The 15,531-nt window shown below is 35.7% G+C and overlaps 2 protein-coding genes and 1 long non-coding RNA gene across 5 annotated transcripts; 2 read left to right on the top strand and 1 right to left on the bottom strand.

The window, feature by feature from the left end:
* The first annotated feature begins 1,857 nt into the window (after positions 1-1,857).
* On the top strand, positions 1,858-2,621 carry LOC149713434 (uncharacterized). Its single transcript, XR_016369044.1, has 3 exons — positions 1,858-2,068; positions 2,140-2,189; positions 2,456-2,621. It is a non-coding gene; the product is annotated as an uncharacterized LOC149713434 (long non-coding RNA).
* A 317-nt stretch (positions 2,622-2,938) lies between these two features.
* Positions 2,939-10,011, top strand: LOC149713433 (arylsulfatase B). The gene is made up of 10 exons (XM_089847899.1): positions 2,939-3,125; positions 3,981-4,140; positions 5,726-5,838; positions 5,906-6,016; positions 6,197-6,322; positions 6,940-7,066; positions 7,136-7,432; positions 8,203-8,392; positions 8,802-9,063; positions 9,739-10,011. The coding sequence occupies exons 1-10, from the start codon at positions 3,024-3,026 to the stop codon at positions 9,862-9,864; spliced, it is 1,614 nt and encodes a 537-aa protein (XP_089704025.1). The 5' UTR covers positions 2,939-3,023; the 3' UTR covers positions 9,865-10,011.
* Positions 10,012-10,410: 399 nt separating this feature from the next.
* Positions 10,411-15,488, bottom strand: LOC149713432 (uncharacterized). Of its 3 annotated transcripts, none has more exons than XM_089847919.1 (7): positions 14,031-15,488; positions 13,142-13,182; positions 12,988-13,065; positions 12,229-12,288; positions 11,844-11,864; positions 10,723-10,746; positions 10,411-10,641 (listed from the first exon to the last, which is right to left on the bottom strand). In XM_089847919.1, exons 1-7 carry the CDS (start codon positions 14,182-14,184, stop codon positions 10,498-10,500), a joined length of 522 nt encoding a protein of 173 aa, XP_089704045.1. In that variant the 5' UTR covers positions 14,185-15,488; the 3' UTR covers positions 10,411-10,497. The 3 variants fall into 3 exon arrangements, with proteins under 3 accessions (XP_089704045.1, XP_089704064.1, XP_089704053.1); XM_089847938.1 differs by lacking the exon at positions 14,031-15,488 and adding an exon at positions 13,632-14,024; XM_089847927.1 differs by lacking the exon at positions 12,229-12,288.
* Positions 15,489-15,531: the final 43 nt, after the last annotated feature.

Raw genomic sequence — 15,531 nt, 5'->3', positions numbered from 1 at the left:
CAGGGATATATGTAATTTTAGAAGCAGGAATGGAGAACAGGGTAATCTGGGCGCACGTCAAAGTCCCGGACCCCCTTCCCCGGGACGGGGGGGGGTATCAAAGAAGAGGCGGGTCATAGCAAGAGAGGTAAAAAGGAACTACTAATATTTCGCCGTCCCCGTCAGCAACGTCATCAAAACGTAGTTTAAGTGAGGCAATATGATAATTTAAAACTTTCGTTATGTGTTGGAGGGAGGGGCTCTATACTGGGCAATGAATCGGACTGAAGTAAAGACTAACCGTTCTCCATTCCTACGTCTTAAATTAAATCTATCCCTGGTTCTACTCGTTCTCGTTGTATAGTTTATATGATAGCGCAAGTTGTATTAGAACCAGAGGGCTTTTCTACTAGCAGCTATTTTAAACGCCTGTTAATCCTGACAGCCTAATTCACTAATCATGTGACCCGGGCTAGTCAATAGTGGATATTGAAAATGAAACCAAGGCATAAAAATATTTATTCACAAAGCAAGTGACACTAAATAAAATCCCTTTATAACTTAAAGATTCAGTTGATAGAGAAATTGGTTTATGGTATACTCTAGTTAAGTTACTATAAATGCACTGAAATTCACCCGCTCATGAGAAATACTTTGTTTTCTACGCGCTTTCGCCATATGGTCTGGTTGGGGTAAACAGAAGTCTCGTTAGCTATATAATGATTCAAACTTTAATGACTTAAGAGTTTGGTCGCCAGAAACTAGTTTTTCCTTAACGCATGAAAATTATATCGTTAGTCTCGAGCACACAAAACACTTAATTCTATTTGTTAGTTTTGAAAGCATACGTATCTTTAACGATCAATGGAAAATTCTCTATAACAACGCAATTTTCATATTCAATAGCTTGCCTCCCATACGATCGAATCCCCATTAGATGGCGCCAGTCAAATTCAGCCGAAAAAATCAGCACTTCGGCAGATCTTGGATTCAGTCTTATGTGAATAAAAATTTCCCGGAAACACAAAGATTCTATCACTGACAGTAAAAATGTGATTAACTTATAACGATTGAGTGGTTACTTAAAATGAGCACTGAACCCAAGTATTTTGTAAAATATTAAGCAAAATGTATGGTTTACAAGAACGAAACATTTTTAAATCATAGAAGTGTACCTTTATGAAGCGATTCGCTAATATTTAATTTTCTTTTTTAAATCATATGCATCACGAAAGACTGTTTCCGGTCAGTTTATATTTACTTAATTTATTCCATAAATAATCATACGTACTCTTTGTTTATCACAACAAAGAGTTTGATTTCATTGAAATAATCAATTCAATTTATAGCATTAGTAGGATAAGAATATATGCACATGTCCTATTAAGAGATACAGTGCATTTTTTTACCCTAGGTCTCAAAGACACCTACCCTAAACTAACCCAACCTAATCTGATTAGATTAGTAGATTTATTTTTAGAAGTAGGAATGGAGAACGGTTGGTATTTACTTCAGTCCAACTCATAGCCCAGTATAGAGCCCTTCAACACGTAACGAAAATTTTAAATTATCTTATTGGCTCACTAGCATGCAACTTTCACTAAAGTTCAGTCCTGTTTCGGGCCAGATGTTATTTGAACATCAACGCGGAAATAAATTCTAACTCAGTTATAATATGTATTTTACACATAACGCAGGTTTTTTTGTTCCTTATAATTTTGAAATGAGGTTACCTCTAATCTAGTGTACAGCTTTCTCTCTACAGACCGGAAACCAGTTAACTGAGTCGAACAAGGAGTACTGAGCGCAAAAGCTATGTTTTGCCACAAGCCGTACCTAGATTCAGAGCGCTTTTTGAAACGTTTTGAAAAAAAAAAAATTAAATAGAACAGAGCTAGTGCGAAATCGGAACTCTATGATAGTGCAGGGACGACGCTATTGTTATAAGCTAAGTTCTTTACTAAAAATAATTTCTGATTCGTAAGAACCTGTAATGTAAGAGTTTTTCTAATTGCATCTACAATATTTCAGAAGAAACAAGCAAGAGAATTTTCTTCTTGGACCCTAATGCGTTAAGCTTCTCGGCTAAGTAATAAATAAATAAATAAATGAAAGCTTTTATTGGGATCAGCGATCTCAGGTACATAGTCTGATTTTCAGTCGCGTCCTAGAGAACGAAAAAGAGCTGAAAGCGTCGATTGAACGAATCCGTAAGTTGTAACTAGTTTTCCAGTAGAAGTTTATAGCCCACTGTCTTCATCTTCACTGAAAGACCTAAATAAATGGCAAATTATAAATTTTATTGGGTTGAATATTCTTTAACAACTTATAAATAGACACATAGTTACAATTTGAAATATTCACTATTTTGCATAATGTTTCGAATAAATGAAAACTACAACTTTTCTTTTCATTTAATTTTTTTTTTAAATTCTGAAGAAACCATCAGAATTCGCAACAGCCTTTCTCTTTTCAGTCCACTTGATTGATTGAAAAATATTGTCGCGCTGAAAGCCGCTATTGTGAGTGGACTCGTATCTTCTGACGAAAATCAGTAAAGAATTAAAGGTGAGTAAAATGTGAAGAAAAATAAATTTTCTCTGTTAAAAGTTTGGCTATTTTGTTTTTAATGTGGTATGAGATAAATTCTATAAACGAAAAGAAAATTCAGAAAAGAAACCGTGCTGATTACTTTAATTTTTTTTTCAACTACAAACCTTAATGTTAATCTTTATGGAAGTTAGCATTAGCCTGATGTTACAATCATAAAATTGTCGAGTGAAACTTATTGTTTTTATGTTATTTAAGGTAGTACTGATTAAGTACGCTCCTAGGTTCAATTTCCATTATTTTTTATCCTTATCTATCTAGAATTTGATTTTAATGGCACTCGGTCGTTGGTATATGGAAATCCGCTTAATCCTTATCAAGCGATAAGAACACAATTCAAACATTTTTCTATAGCAACAGAATAAACATAGTTTAGAACAATGGAATTTTATAGTAAACCATATTGATCTAGATCTTTATTTACATCAGGCGAAATGGACAAATGTTTTTGGTGTACCTTCCTCTTCGTCGGTAGCGTTTTCATGGTTAGCGCTTGCAAGTCACCAAATATCGTGTTTATCGTCGCCGATGATTTAGTAAGTGTTTTCGGGATAAATTTTAACTAGTGTTTTAAATAATGACAGTTTTAATGGCAGAGAGAAAACAAACCAAGGAAGTTTTTGTTTAATTTAAATTGTTAACAGAAAAATATTTTCAACACTGTAATAAAAACTTTCGGAAGCCAATGATATCCACGGTTCTCGGAAGTAGTTACCAAGTTGCAATGTGCTGATATTGAATAAGATATTTCCGTAGACTAGCAAAATATACTTATAGTTGCATAATAATAGTTTTAATTTTAGTGTAATAGGCCCATTTTTTGTTGGTTCGCATCCGCTTCCATTGACTAAAAAATGAGTAATGGAATAACACAATAAATTTAGAAATATCAGTCACTTTTATGTGATAGTATTAGGTTTACCTTTATTCAAAATAATGTTCTCAGAATGAGAAAACTAAAAATATCTTTTCCGAAAATCCAAAAAAAAAAAAACGAAACTACTAAGATTCAACTGGATCAAAAGTCGTTTCGTTAATTGAATACTTGAAATAACACCAAAAGAAAAATCGGATTATTTTATTTCATCAAATTAAAAAAAAACGACCTAAAATTTGCCTACAAACACTGCAAGACTAACAACGGTTTATCTAATACCAAAAACCGGATTAATGTAAAAAGAGCGTTGAACATACCAAATTCCCTACCAGGAAAATGAATATAAAAATTTGACCACTAGAAGTCGCTGTATACAAAGTTTGTGGGTGGAGCCAAAATATAAGCATACCAAGTGTCTCATTGAGTATACGAGGATGGTACCAGAGGCTAAAGCTATGATCCAACGTTCTTATCACAATAATCCGTTTTTGCTAATATTCCATCATCCTAACAGGGCTGGAATGATGTCAGTTTTCACGGTTCACCACAAATTCCTACTCCAAATATTGATGCTCTCGCTTCTGATGGTGTTATTTTGTCCAATTACTACGTCAACCCCATCTGCACGCCTTCACGAAGCGCCCTAATGACTGGCTACTATCCAATACACACTGGCAAGTAGTAAATCTTTAGAAAAATAATCATTGCCTATGCCTTTATCAGTGTGTGCAGGTCTCGTATACATTCATTTCATTCTGAAATTATAATAAAACCATGATAAAATTCAATCAAATCTTTAGTCACCATCCAAAAATTAAAGATATGAGTTGAAAGAATGTACTTTATTGGTGTTAGTCAGTTTGAATATTTCCCATTTATTAAAATAACATGAAAAAGAGGACGTCGCTTTTTACTCCGTGTGGTTATGTGATAACCAACGGAGTGATGCGCTGATACCCAGTTATTTAGTTTGTACTCCGTGTGGTAATGTAATAACCAACGGAGTAATGCGCTGATACCATGTTAGTAAGTTCGTTAGTGTAATTCATGCGAAAAGGCTGTGCACGTGATTCCATGGATATTACAGTCGAAAAGGGGACTGGTAAAAATTACCGCTTTGATAGTTCAAAAGTCGTGGCACGAGGACGGTTTTGAAGTTCAGTACAATGCTCAGGTTCTAAAAGGAGTTGTGAAACGTATCTTATAAGAGTTTGTAGAGGTGTAGAATCAATTTTAAACTCTCAAGTCCTAGAAATGAATAATTTCGCATTTTTTGATAGTACCGTATGGGTGTATATTGTCTCTGACTGTATAGTGTATGCGAGCCACTGAATAGCCTTAGATTGTTGTTGGGTGCTGTCAGAAGAAAATAGGGGAAGTGGGTAGCCGTAGCCTTGAGCCATACAAGTCGTCCAGTGATTCTCACTTACAATGGTCGATTCCCCTACCACCCTTAAAATTTGAATCTGGCCAATCGGCGCGAAGCATAAAATAGTACCAGATTTCATTGCGAACGCCACCATGTAGCGAACTGTGGAACTAACTTGTGTAGTCTGCTTATATTTCTGCTGTGCTTCAGAGTTAGGGTTACGTCAGGCAACGGGTTAATGCGGATATTGGTTTAATTAAGGACGAAAATTCGGTTATTTAATAAAATGAATGTCGTTAAGAGTACGCAGTGTGATTTAACGTACAAGGAAACTACCGATAAGAAAACTCAGGCTGTGTTGAAAGGAAAAGTAAGATCTACCCAAACCAATCCTCATGTTAAAAATCAAACTACAACAACTTGGATACAACTTTATTACTTTGAACTCTTCCCTAACACAGTTTAAAACTTCGGACCAGTTAATTTTTTCCCTGGAACTTAGAAATACAATTGTATTTAAAAATAAAGACATATTTTAAAATAAGTTATGAATTTAGTACTTACCACTCGATTCCAGCCTCTGCCATTCTGCCTGAGTGCCTCACTGCCTCTAGCAGACGCCTCTAGTCAGTTGGAAGGCGTAGGACCGTACTATCCACAGAAACACGTCATTCGTGTGTTAATGCGCGTAAAAATCCTATCTCTCTTCACCCCCACGGGGAGGGAAATGGCGCGAAAAATCCGTAAACGGGACGCCTCGCGAAGTTGCCCAAGCTACCCACTTCCCCTATTTTCTTCTGAAATTACGCAATTTCTGTGAAAAGTTCGGTTTAGGTATTATCACATACATCCCACCATCTAAGGTATTAGAATTTCATGTTCATTTTAAGGTATGCAACATGATGTGATCTATGCTAGTGAGCCGTGGGGCCTTCCTCTAAATTTCACTATACTACCACAGTATCTGAACAAATTGGGGTATGAATCACACGCAATCGGCAAAGTAAGTTAAAATACTTCCGAAATAATCTATTACAAAATTTGAAATTCTTTTTTTTTTATTATATTAGTGGCACTTGGGATTTTTTCAATGGGCTTACACTCCAACGTACAGGGGATTTAAGAGTCATTTCGGTTATTATCTTGGCCACGAGGGCTATTACGATCATACTGGACACGAAGTAAGTTTTTCTTTGTAGGAAAGGCAAACTTTAGCTTTTAACGCTGCCATAAAAAGAGGACGCTATTTCTTTAACAGCAGTTTTGAAAAAAGCCGGTGTTTTTTTGGAATCGTGGTTGCTATTTCGAGAACTGCTGTTACAAGGTGGACCACTTAACCTATTTTTTTTAACATTCTTCAGAATAACTTTTATGGATATGACCTGCGAGACAACGAAAGAGTCAGTATAGAAAGTGGAGGACAATACGCTACAAAAATATTTACTGAAAGAGCGGTTCGAATAATAAAACAACACAACACCTCAAAGGTACATGAACTATATCAGTACATTATATGAAACATTGGCATAAAAGCCCGTATGCGTTACTTGTGTCTAATACATTGGAAAATTTCGCTAAGCCTTGTATATCGTTTTCAAATTTAGTACGCTTTAAAAATTGATAGAATACTGTCACGTGGTAAATGAATACAGTCATGTAGATTTAAAAGGCCATAGGGACTTTTAAGATCCACATTTATTTTGAACTGTCTTACGTCTTGTAGATTAACCGTTTAGAAGCAGGAATAGAGAACAGGGTATATTAGGCGCACGTCAAAGTCCACGACCCCCTTCGCCGGGACGGGGGTAAGAAAGAAGAGGCAGGTCATAGCGACAGAGGTAAAAAGCAACTACGTGTTTTTCGCTGTCCCCGTCAACAACGTCATCAAAACGTAGTTTAAGTGCGGCAATAAGATAATTTAAAATTTTCGTTACGTGTTAAAGGGAGGGGCTCTATACTGGGCTAAGAGTCGGACTGAAGTAAAGACTAACCGTTCACTATTCCCGCTCCTAAAATTACATGGATCCGTGACTAAGCTAAAGTTTACTTTTTTCATTAAAAACAAAGATGTGTTTAGAAATATAATAGTTTAAATTAATTTCAGCCTCTTTTTCTGTACCTTTCTCACCTGGCTGTTCACGCTGGAAACGACTACGCAATCCTTGAGGCCCTTCCTCAATATTTAAGGTTTTTTAGCAACATTCCGGACGTAAGAAGACGATTATTCGCGGGTCTGAACTTTTCATTACAGTCAGATACCTTTTTCGAGATACTTATAGAATATTTTACACTAATTTTAGGAATGATTGCCGCCTTGGACGTTTCAGTGGGACGAGTCTTTCGAGCTCTCAATGAGATGAAAATGCTTGACAACACCATTATCGTTTTCACAACAGACAATGGAGGTGCTGCCGGGGGAATTGATAATAGCATTGGATCTAACTATCCTTTGAGGGGAACCAAATACACGTTATGGGAGGGCGGAGTCAAAGGCACTGGCGTAGTTTGGAGTCCCCTGTTGGGAAGTCCACATGGAGCCAGGCGGCCTCAAATGATGCATATGGTTGATTGGCTTCCTACTTTGTATGAGGCAGCAGGTAACTACATATGCTTTATCTACAAATTATCCAGGGTTGGCACGCTGGTATCCAATCCGGTTTTTTGCAACTGGATTAAACCGGTTTAAACCACGTTGAAAAATCCACCGAAAAAATCCGGATTATTTGTAAGACTATAATAATAGAGTACAGGGGAGGAGCGAAAAAGCGAGATGGAAACATGGAAGGCATAGTTTTAGCCACCTATCCGTCCCTCTTAGTTACATCGAAATGGTCTATTCCTGTATTTTGTGGGTTAGTTAGACGCAACCTCATCCCCCTGTTCCACCTGAAACTCGTGAAACTGAGTTGCATTTTTGGCAACGCTAAAATGTCGCTTCGGACCTCACGTTTAGAAAAATCCCGACCCGACCCTGCCCTATTTATGGAAGATATAAAAAACCCCGACCTGACCCACATATTTTAAATAAATTTTTCCAACCGGACGTGACCCGGCCGAGACCGATTCGGGTCGGGTCGAAACATTCTGAAAAAATCTGAGTTGAATCGTCATATCTTACCCTTGAAAGGCCAAGTTACCATAGTCCTAAATTCTTAGGCTTTCGTTTGGCATTTTCGTAGTTTTTGTATAAGTGTACTTTTGGCGACTTAGAGTATTGCGGATTAATATGAAGAGCGATACATTGTAGGGGTGAATAACAAAGTGTATTTTTTAGGGCAAAATGGAATTTGAGCCCTTTTTATCTGATTGTGGACCTCACAAAATTATGATTTATTAAATAACTACACTTTATTTTTATGTTATTAAGATGGAAATCCAAAGAATCTTGGAAGCATTGACGGCGTTAGCGTTTGGAGATCGTTAGTCAATGGTTCCATTCCTTCGAAACGGAAAGAAATTGTCCTTAACATTGATCCCATTCTTAAAATGTTTGGCATAAGATATAAAAATTATAAATTGTTGAGTGAAGGCACTTTTAGCGAAAACTATAATTTTTGGTAAGATAGTGTATGAATATTATAATACAACTACAAGGAATCAGCTCCTTCTATTCGCCATACTCTTCTTCTGGAAGATGTGACTTAGATAATGGACGGTGAATTATATAATTCACCGTCCGTGTAGATTTACAATTGAATTCCCTCGAGAAGAGAGAAAATTTCGAAAAACTCAGCCACGACCAAGACGCAGCTTTTCATTAAAGCACCCCAGCGGTATATGGGCCGTAGTATAGAAAATCTACGAGGGAAACTGGCATATATGGAACAGGGGAATGAAATTATATAAGGGAACTGCACCTCTCCGCGTCTATTCCGTTACCCTGTTCGCTGTAACGAAGCAAGTTGGTTCCTTGCAATTGTATTATTATCTTGAAATAATGTGAAGATTAATAAAAATACAAAATAGGTTTGGACCATCGGGAAGAGACAATGAAAGCAGACCCATTTTCCCTAAATTGCCATATTTGGCCAGTAATTCAATGGTAGCACAAACTATTCGAGAAATGGGTAGGCCTTTCAAAGCACCGTCTTTAAATTGGTACTTGGAAAATGAAATTCAATGTGGACCGAATGTGAGCAACGCCTGTGATTCAAAAACGACGCCTTGTTTATTTGATATTGTTAATGATCCTTGCGAGTACACAAATTTAGCAAGCACCCAACCCGATGTAAGTGTTCTATCGCATTGAAATACTAAGTGTGCATGTATAATTGTGTCCAGTTCGTGGTAATATCGTTAAAAGAAAGTACCAGTCCGGAATTTTTCTTGTTTACGATAAAATACTGCATATTTTGAGTAGGCACCCTGAACTATATTTACGATTACTCTTTATAAATACGTGTTTTGTTATAGAATATAAAGTAGTTGTCGAGCTGATTATATGTATATATGAGTGGTTTTGTGGAATCAGATGCATGAAAAAGCACAACTAATTGAGATCTTTACACTATTCTTAGCTATGTAATTTGAAGAACAGGTTGAGTTGCATGGGAGCTAATTTCTCTTGAGTCTCGTCGCTATAGTTTCTTTATCTACCTGTTCTTAGTTTTAATTCGGAATAATGGAGAATGCGGACTGCGACAGACTTCTTGTTCGTAAGTCCTGCGCTTTAGCGAATTTGGTGAGATTTAACACGCAGCTACCACATTTAACTTTAATAATATAACCGAATCGCCTTATGGTTGTATTGTAGACAGAGTAAGTCCCTTAAAAACTCTACATTTCCCAGTTAACGGTTGTATAAAAAAATGGCTCCATAATACCAATTTGACAAATTTCCATAAATATCTGAAATTCTTAATATCACCAGCATTTATTTGTGAATAATATTTCTATTACTCAGGTTTTAAAGCTTCTACAGGATAGAATCGACTACTTTTCCAGTACAGCAGTTAAGCCTTTAAAAGTTCCTTCAGATCCACGAGCAGATCCCAAAAACTTTAACTTCGCATGGACGCCGTGGTTGTGATTTTCCATGTGTCAGCTATCAGTGTACCAATGGACAAATTTCCTACTTATGTTTAAGCAAAGTAAATCGTCATCGGGTATTTAATTAGTTTCTATACTAAACTATAACTTTTATAAAGCAACATTAAATAAATGAGAGTTTTCAAAATTTTGCACTTTTCTCTACATAATATATTGCAAATTATTCAAACAATTTTGAGTTGCTGTCCCATTGGGCCGTTTTCCATTGGACCGTATTTACCATTGTACCGCATATAGCCAAAATGTGTGATTTGATAATCATTAAATTTTCAATGCAATTTAACTGCTTTCGAATTTCGACACAGCAAAAGAATGATTAGGTTTTCAAGTGCGCTTCACACCCCGAAACGTAATATAAAATACTTTTCATTTACGAGTTTTTAGTACAATTCCGTGAATTTTTTGCGTATGTGTGTTCACCGTTTAATCTATAATTCAGTAAAAATGGCGTAAGTGACATAATCTATAACGGAGACTAACACAACTACAGTTTTACTTATTTCATGAAAAAGTAAGAATATTTGAAGACTTCTCAATATATTTTTATTTCAATAAAGATTAACATTATCTATAGAACCCGTGTTTAGTCTATTTTATCCAAAAAAGCATTTGCTTATTTAGTTGCATTGTCGTCTGCTTTAACAACAGCTACGGGTGTATCATCTTTGAGTTCCTTCTCTGCAGGTGCATCTTTATTTGGTTCTTCGTTAGGTTGTGAAGAAGGGTTGTTATTTTTCCTAGCATTATTCAAGCAAGTCTATGAAATAATGTGAATGAAAACCACAATTAAGTTAATATATTAGCTATATCCAGCCATAATTATAATTCATTATGTCACCTGGGCTGCTTTTATTTCTTCATTCTGAAATAATATCGTTTATATTTTTATACGTATTTTAAATGTTTTATAAAATATACACATTTTAAAACTTTATAATATTAGGTTTATATCGTGGTTTGAGTCTAGTACTGGGAGGATTTTCTTAGTTTGAAGCTAGTACTGGGTGGAGTTTCTTAGTTTGAAGCTAGTACTGGGTGGAGTTCCTTAGTTTGAAGCTAGTACTGGGTGGAGTTTCTTAGTTTGAAGCTAGTACTGGTTGTAGTTTCTTAGTTTGAAGCTAGTACTGGGTGGAGTTTCTTAGTTTGAAGCTAGTACTGGGTGGAGTTTCTTATTTTGAAGCTAGTACTGGTTGGAGTTTCTTAGTTTGAAGCTAATACTGGTTGGAGTTTCTTAGTATGAAGCTAGTACTGGGTGTAGTTTCTTAGTATGAAGCTAGTACTGGGTGTAGTTTCTTAGTATGAAGCTAGTACTGGGTGTAGTTTCTTAGTATGAAGCTAGTACTGGGTGTAGTTTCTTAGTTTGAAGATAGTACTGGGTGTAGTTTCTTAGTTTGAAGCTAGTACTGGGTGGATTTTCTTAGTTTGAAGCTAGTACTGGGTGGATTTTCTTAATCTAAAGCTAATACTGGGTGTATTTTCTTAGTCTAAAGCTAATACTGGGTGGATTTTCTTAGTCTAAAGCTTTAGGCATAGATGTTTCTGTCTCATAATGTTTACGATTTAAACAAAGGATGATCTGACAAACACTACACAATGTTAATGAACTAAGTTTTGCTGACCATTTTAAATACCACTGAATCAGGTCAATAAATTTATTTCGTTAGATCATTGGGACATGACGTAACGTCTGTGCTTCAAAACCACCCAGAGTTTATTAGTTGCTTATATAAATATTTAAACTATTTTCGTTGCAAGCGTTAGAACATTTTGGAGCCATTGCTATCTTTCTTTTATCCTCATTTAGAAGTGTCATCTATCGACTTTCAAGTGTAGTCTCTTTCTTTTTAGATTATGGTAGAAACATTTCAGATATTTTTAGGCTTAATTTCATATCTTTATTTTAATACACTACTTTAAAAAATAATGAATACACTAGTATTCAATATGACAATAACTTACCTTTAAATCTTGATTTGGAATCTAGAAATAAATGATATGATATATTAAAAAGATATTGCATACTTAAGGCGTTTTCATATTTGAAAAAAAATTGGGAGAAGCGCGTATCCAGAACCCTTTGCCTATTACGTCACTGAAAGAGCAAGCGTACGACTAAGCTTCAAGAAATTTCATCAAAAGTGGTGTTTGAAGGGCAATAGGCTCTTAACTAATCATTCATCGTATACGACACAATGTGCCAAAAAAAAAAAGATGAAACACTATCTGTGCGTACGTCATGAAAAAAACTTTTCTCTGTGACATAGTAGGCAACAGGGGAAACAAGGGCCCAAGACTAGAAGTTTGGAGGAATATTTATAGATAGCCTTATTAATTAAAACATTACCCCAACTTTCTTGAAACTTTCATTAATTTCATTTCTTAGAGTGCGAAGTTTCGTTCTCATCTAAGAAAAGCAGAAATTGAACAATGAAATAACCTTATATCTAAGAAAGTTCCAAAGAATAGCTCCATCTGAGCTGTTTTGTAGTGGTTCGTCGGAAAGTTGATATAAAAATACAACAATAAGTATGACAATCAAGAAATTACGTTAGCGATTGTGTGTTTCAAAGGAAAACTTCGTTTCCGCCACTGAACTTGTTATTTGTCGAAACTTACACCGAGTGGCTCATCAAAACTTTGCACGCAAAACTTATATTTTAACAAGCCTTTCTTAAGAAATTTAGTATTACCAGGGATAGATTTAATTTTAGAAGTAGGAATTGAGAACAGAGTAATCTGGGCGCACGTCAAAGTCCCGGACCCCCTTTCACGGGACGGAGGGGTATGAAAGAAGAGGCGGTTCTTAGCGACAGAGGTAAAAAGGAATTAGGTATTTTTCGCCGTCCCCGTCAGCAACGTCATCAAAACGTAGTTTAAGTGAGCCAATAAGATAATTTAAACTTTTTGTTACGTGTTGGAGGGAGGGGCTCTCTACTGGGCTATGAGTCGGACTGAAGTAATTGCTAACCGTTCTCCATTCCTATTTTAAAATTAAATCTATCCCTGGTATTACAACAAATGACACTGTCATAATTATTGTTATTATGCTAATTATTGTTATTATGCTAATTATTTTAATTTTAGAGTAGAAGTTCTCCCTTACCTCTTTATCCATGCATATTATACTTTTTAAATCGTCCGCTATTTGAACAGTTTTCAGAGCCTCAACTATACTGGAGTACTATCGAAACAAAATTATTTCAACACTTTCATCAGGATTAATTGTAAATATTAAAATCGAATCTAATAAAGCTTACAGGTGTCATTGTGTTAGCACAGCTCGTTATTTCTTTATCATCTGAAATTTATGGTATTTAGATTAATTTCTACTTTTAGGACCACCCACATATAATGAATTGAATATATTTTGGTACTTTATAAAATCAAAAATAGAAGATATTTTATCTTAAACGTATGAAAACGCTTCCGATAATTTTATATAAATTAACAAAGGTACGAAAGTTGACGTGCTAAGCCTAAGGCGCATTTTTGGTTACTAATTATTAGTAATTAATAAAATAATGGTCAATTGGTAATCGAATTTACAAGTTGGATAACGAGTAGACGCAACCTTTTGCATTGTTTAACGTGTGTTGTTGTTGCTTTGATTGTTACCACAGAATTGAATTCACGCAATTAGAGTTATTACTTCTACATATTTAATTACACCACGAGCACTATTAAAACCCTTACACATTTTCCCTGCATAACACCAAAAGTAAATAGATATTAAAACAAAAAGTATACTTCATTAACAATTCCCTGCCTTTGGCTCTAGACGACATGTAAACTGAGACGCTATCTTGACGTCATAGGTTTATAGAAAAAAGTTCATGATGCTGTCTGGCGATCCAAACGTTAATTTTTGGTACTAGAGCTAGCATCTGGTACTTTATGAGCCTTATCACGGCTTGTTCCCAGTGCCACGGTCGGGAAGGTAATCATACCCAGAGGGGGTCGACACTATTCTGGGATAAAGGAGGGCTTCTCTTACTACACGGCGCGAGCAAGTTTCAACGAAGTGTACTTTTTGTTTTTAAAACTATATACTTTTGATAACACCTACGCGTTTAACCCCAAAAATGCTTCGGTTCAACGCAGATTTTTGGATTAGGTAATAAAACATTATTTTTGGAAAATACTCACCGCAAATAACAGCATATGTTAGGAGATTAATCGCGTGCCACTTTTGCATTTTTTTGAAATGCTCCTGGCCCCTGCCTCTTTTTTTATCTTCAGCATTGATAGTCAAAAATGCCAAAGTTAAAAATACAAAACTGATTTTGAAGAGAGAAATCATGTTCACGATTCAATCTCCGTTTACTTGGAAATGTATTTATCATTACGGCAAAAACGAAAAACTCTTGAATAAGTCATCAGTAAATTAATGGTGATTCTATTTGCTCACATTTCAAATTAAACAAACAAGTTGGGAAATCAAAGTAAACCTCTCCGATTCGAGACGTAACAAAGAGGTTTTTCTTAAATATAATTGATATTAATTATTTTAATCGTCATTAATTTAGCTTAACCATAGTTAAGTCGATTTTAGAAACTTTATTCCTAAAATCATTTTAAACATAGTTATTGTTTACGTTTGAATTCAAGCGTATGCCTCTTTAACAATTTTTGGAAATTTAGGGTATATAAGGCGATTGATTCACTAAAAATGATAAGAAAACTCACAATTGCGTGAACCTTGGGTGGAAGCCCTGCCATTGGGAGACTAACCCTAGCCGATCGCCACGTAAATCTTAATTCTAACGATGATAATGGAGCTTTCTGCGAACACATTTGCTCCGATTTGCCAACTGCGAACGCGGTGACAAACACACAGACACATCGAGTGTAATACCTCTCCGTGACATCACCGTCACTCGCAGAGGTAATAAAAAGCAAAACTCTTCTTATAAACTTTCCTTATTGGATCAGCATTTAGCCTTTATATCGTATTAACAAATACTTCGTTTCGGCAAATATTAACTTTTATTTTTCCTATACATTACGATATAATCTACATTTATATACGTAGAAGTTCTGCCTAAGCGATAATGAACACCCAGCCTGAACTACCCTACCTATAGGCTTGAAAATTGCACGGTCGTTATTCTTTAGTAGTACAAAAAAAAAGAAAAATATTACAGATTTTTCAAGTCCGAGAGAAACCCTATTAAATTATTTAGCAATAAATAAACATCTCCAATTTTTCCTGGTTGGAATAGGCTGACATTTTGCTAAGACACGAGACTACCTTAATTTGATCTTAGCTGCTACGTAGTGAGCATGTTTGATTAAACAACAGGCATAGTTCTCGGGACTGCGGACTACTCTGACCTTTTACTTCAAAATTCTTTATAAAGAAACTTCGTATTTAGTCCAAAGTAGTAGGTTAGGGGTGTTTTAATATTGGCCAACCACTATTGCTATGGGAGGCGAATTGTTAAAATTGTATCACTACAGACCTAGTTTTGTATGGGAACCAGCAATGCTGAAAGGTTGAGCCTAAAAACCAGGATGTTATATGTTAGGACTTAGGACTTATCGCGCCACAACAACAGAGGGTTGCAAACATCCATCGGGGCTACATGTCGAACGTTAAAGCGACCTTCATCACAATAAACATCATGACCAGCTCAAGTCGGCAACG

This window comes from Phalangium opilio, unplaced genomic scaffold, assembly GCF_054372755.1.
Source record: "Phalangium opilio isolate 3A_F unplaced genomic scaffold, DU_Popi_V2 ptg000009l_1, whole genome shotgun sequence".
Classification (NCBI taxonomy): Eukaryota; Metazoa; Arthropoda; class Arachnida; order Opiliones; family Phalangiidae; genus Phalangium; species Phalangium opilio.
The sequence above is the reverse complement of the archived record's forward strand: the minus strand, read 5'-3'. Positions and strand labels throughout refer to the sequence as shown.

What these genes read in the sequence shown, in the direction of transcription:
- LOC149713433 (XM_089847899.1), top strand. Translation starts at nt 3,024, where the DNA reads ATGGACAAATGTTTTTGGTGTACCTTCCTCTTCGTCGGTAGCGTTTTC. An exon ending in CTACTATCCAATACACACTG is followed by an intron (nt 4,141 to 5,725) that starts GCAAGTAGTAAA and finishes GTTCATTTTAAG; the next exon opens with GTATGCAACATGATGTGATC. An exon ending in AAGAAGACGATTATTCGCGG is followed by an intron (nt 7,067 to 7,135) that starts GTCTGAACTTTT and finishes CACTAATTTTAG; the next exon opens with GAATGATTGCCGCCTTGGAC.
- LOC149713432 (XM_089847919.1), bottom strand. Translation starts at nt 14,184, where the DNA reads ATGATTTCTCTCTTCAAAATCAGTTTTGTATTTTTAACTTTGGCATTT. An exon ending in GTGCTAACACAATGACACCT is followed by an intron (nt 13,066 to 13,141) that starts GTAAGCTTTATT and finishes TTGTTTCGATAG; the next exon opens with TACTCCAGTATAGTTGAGGC. An exon ending in TTCCAAATCAAGATTTAAAG is followed by an intron (nt 10,747 to 11,843) that starts GTAAGTTATTGT and finishes ATATTATTTCAG; the next exon opens with AATGAAGAAATAAAAGCAGC.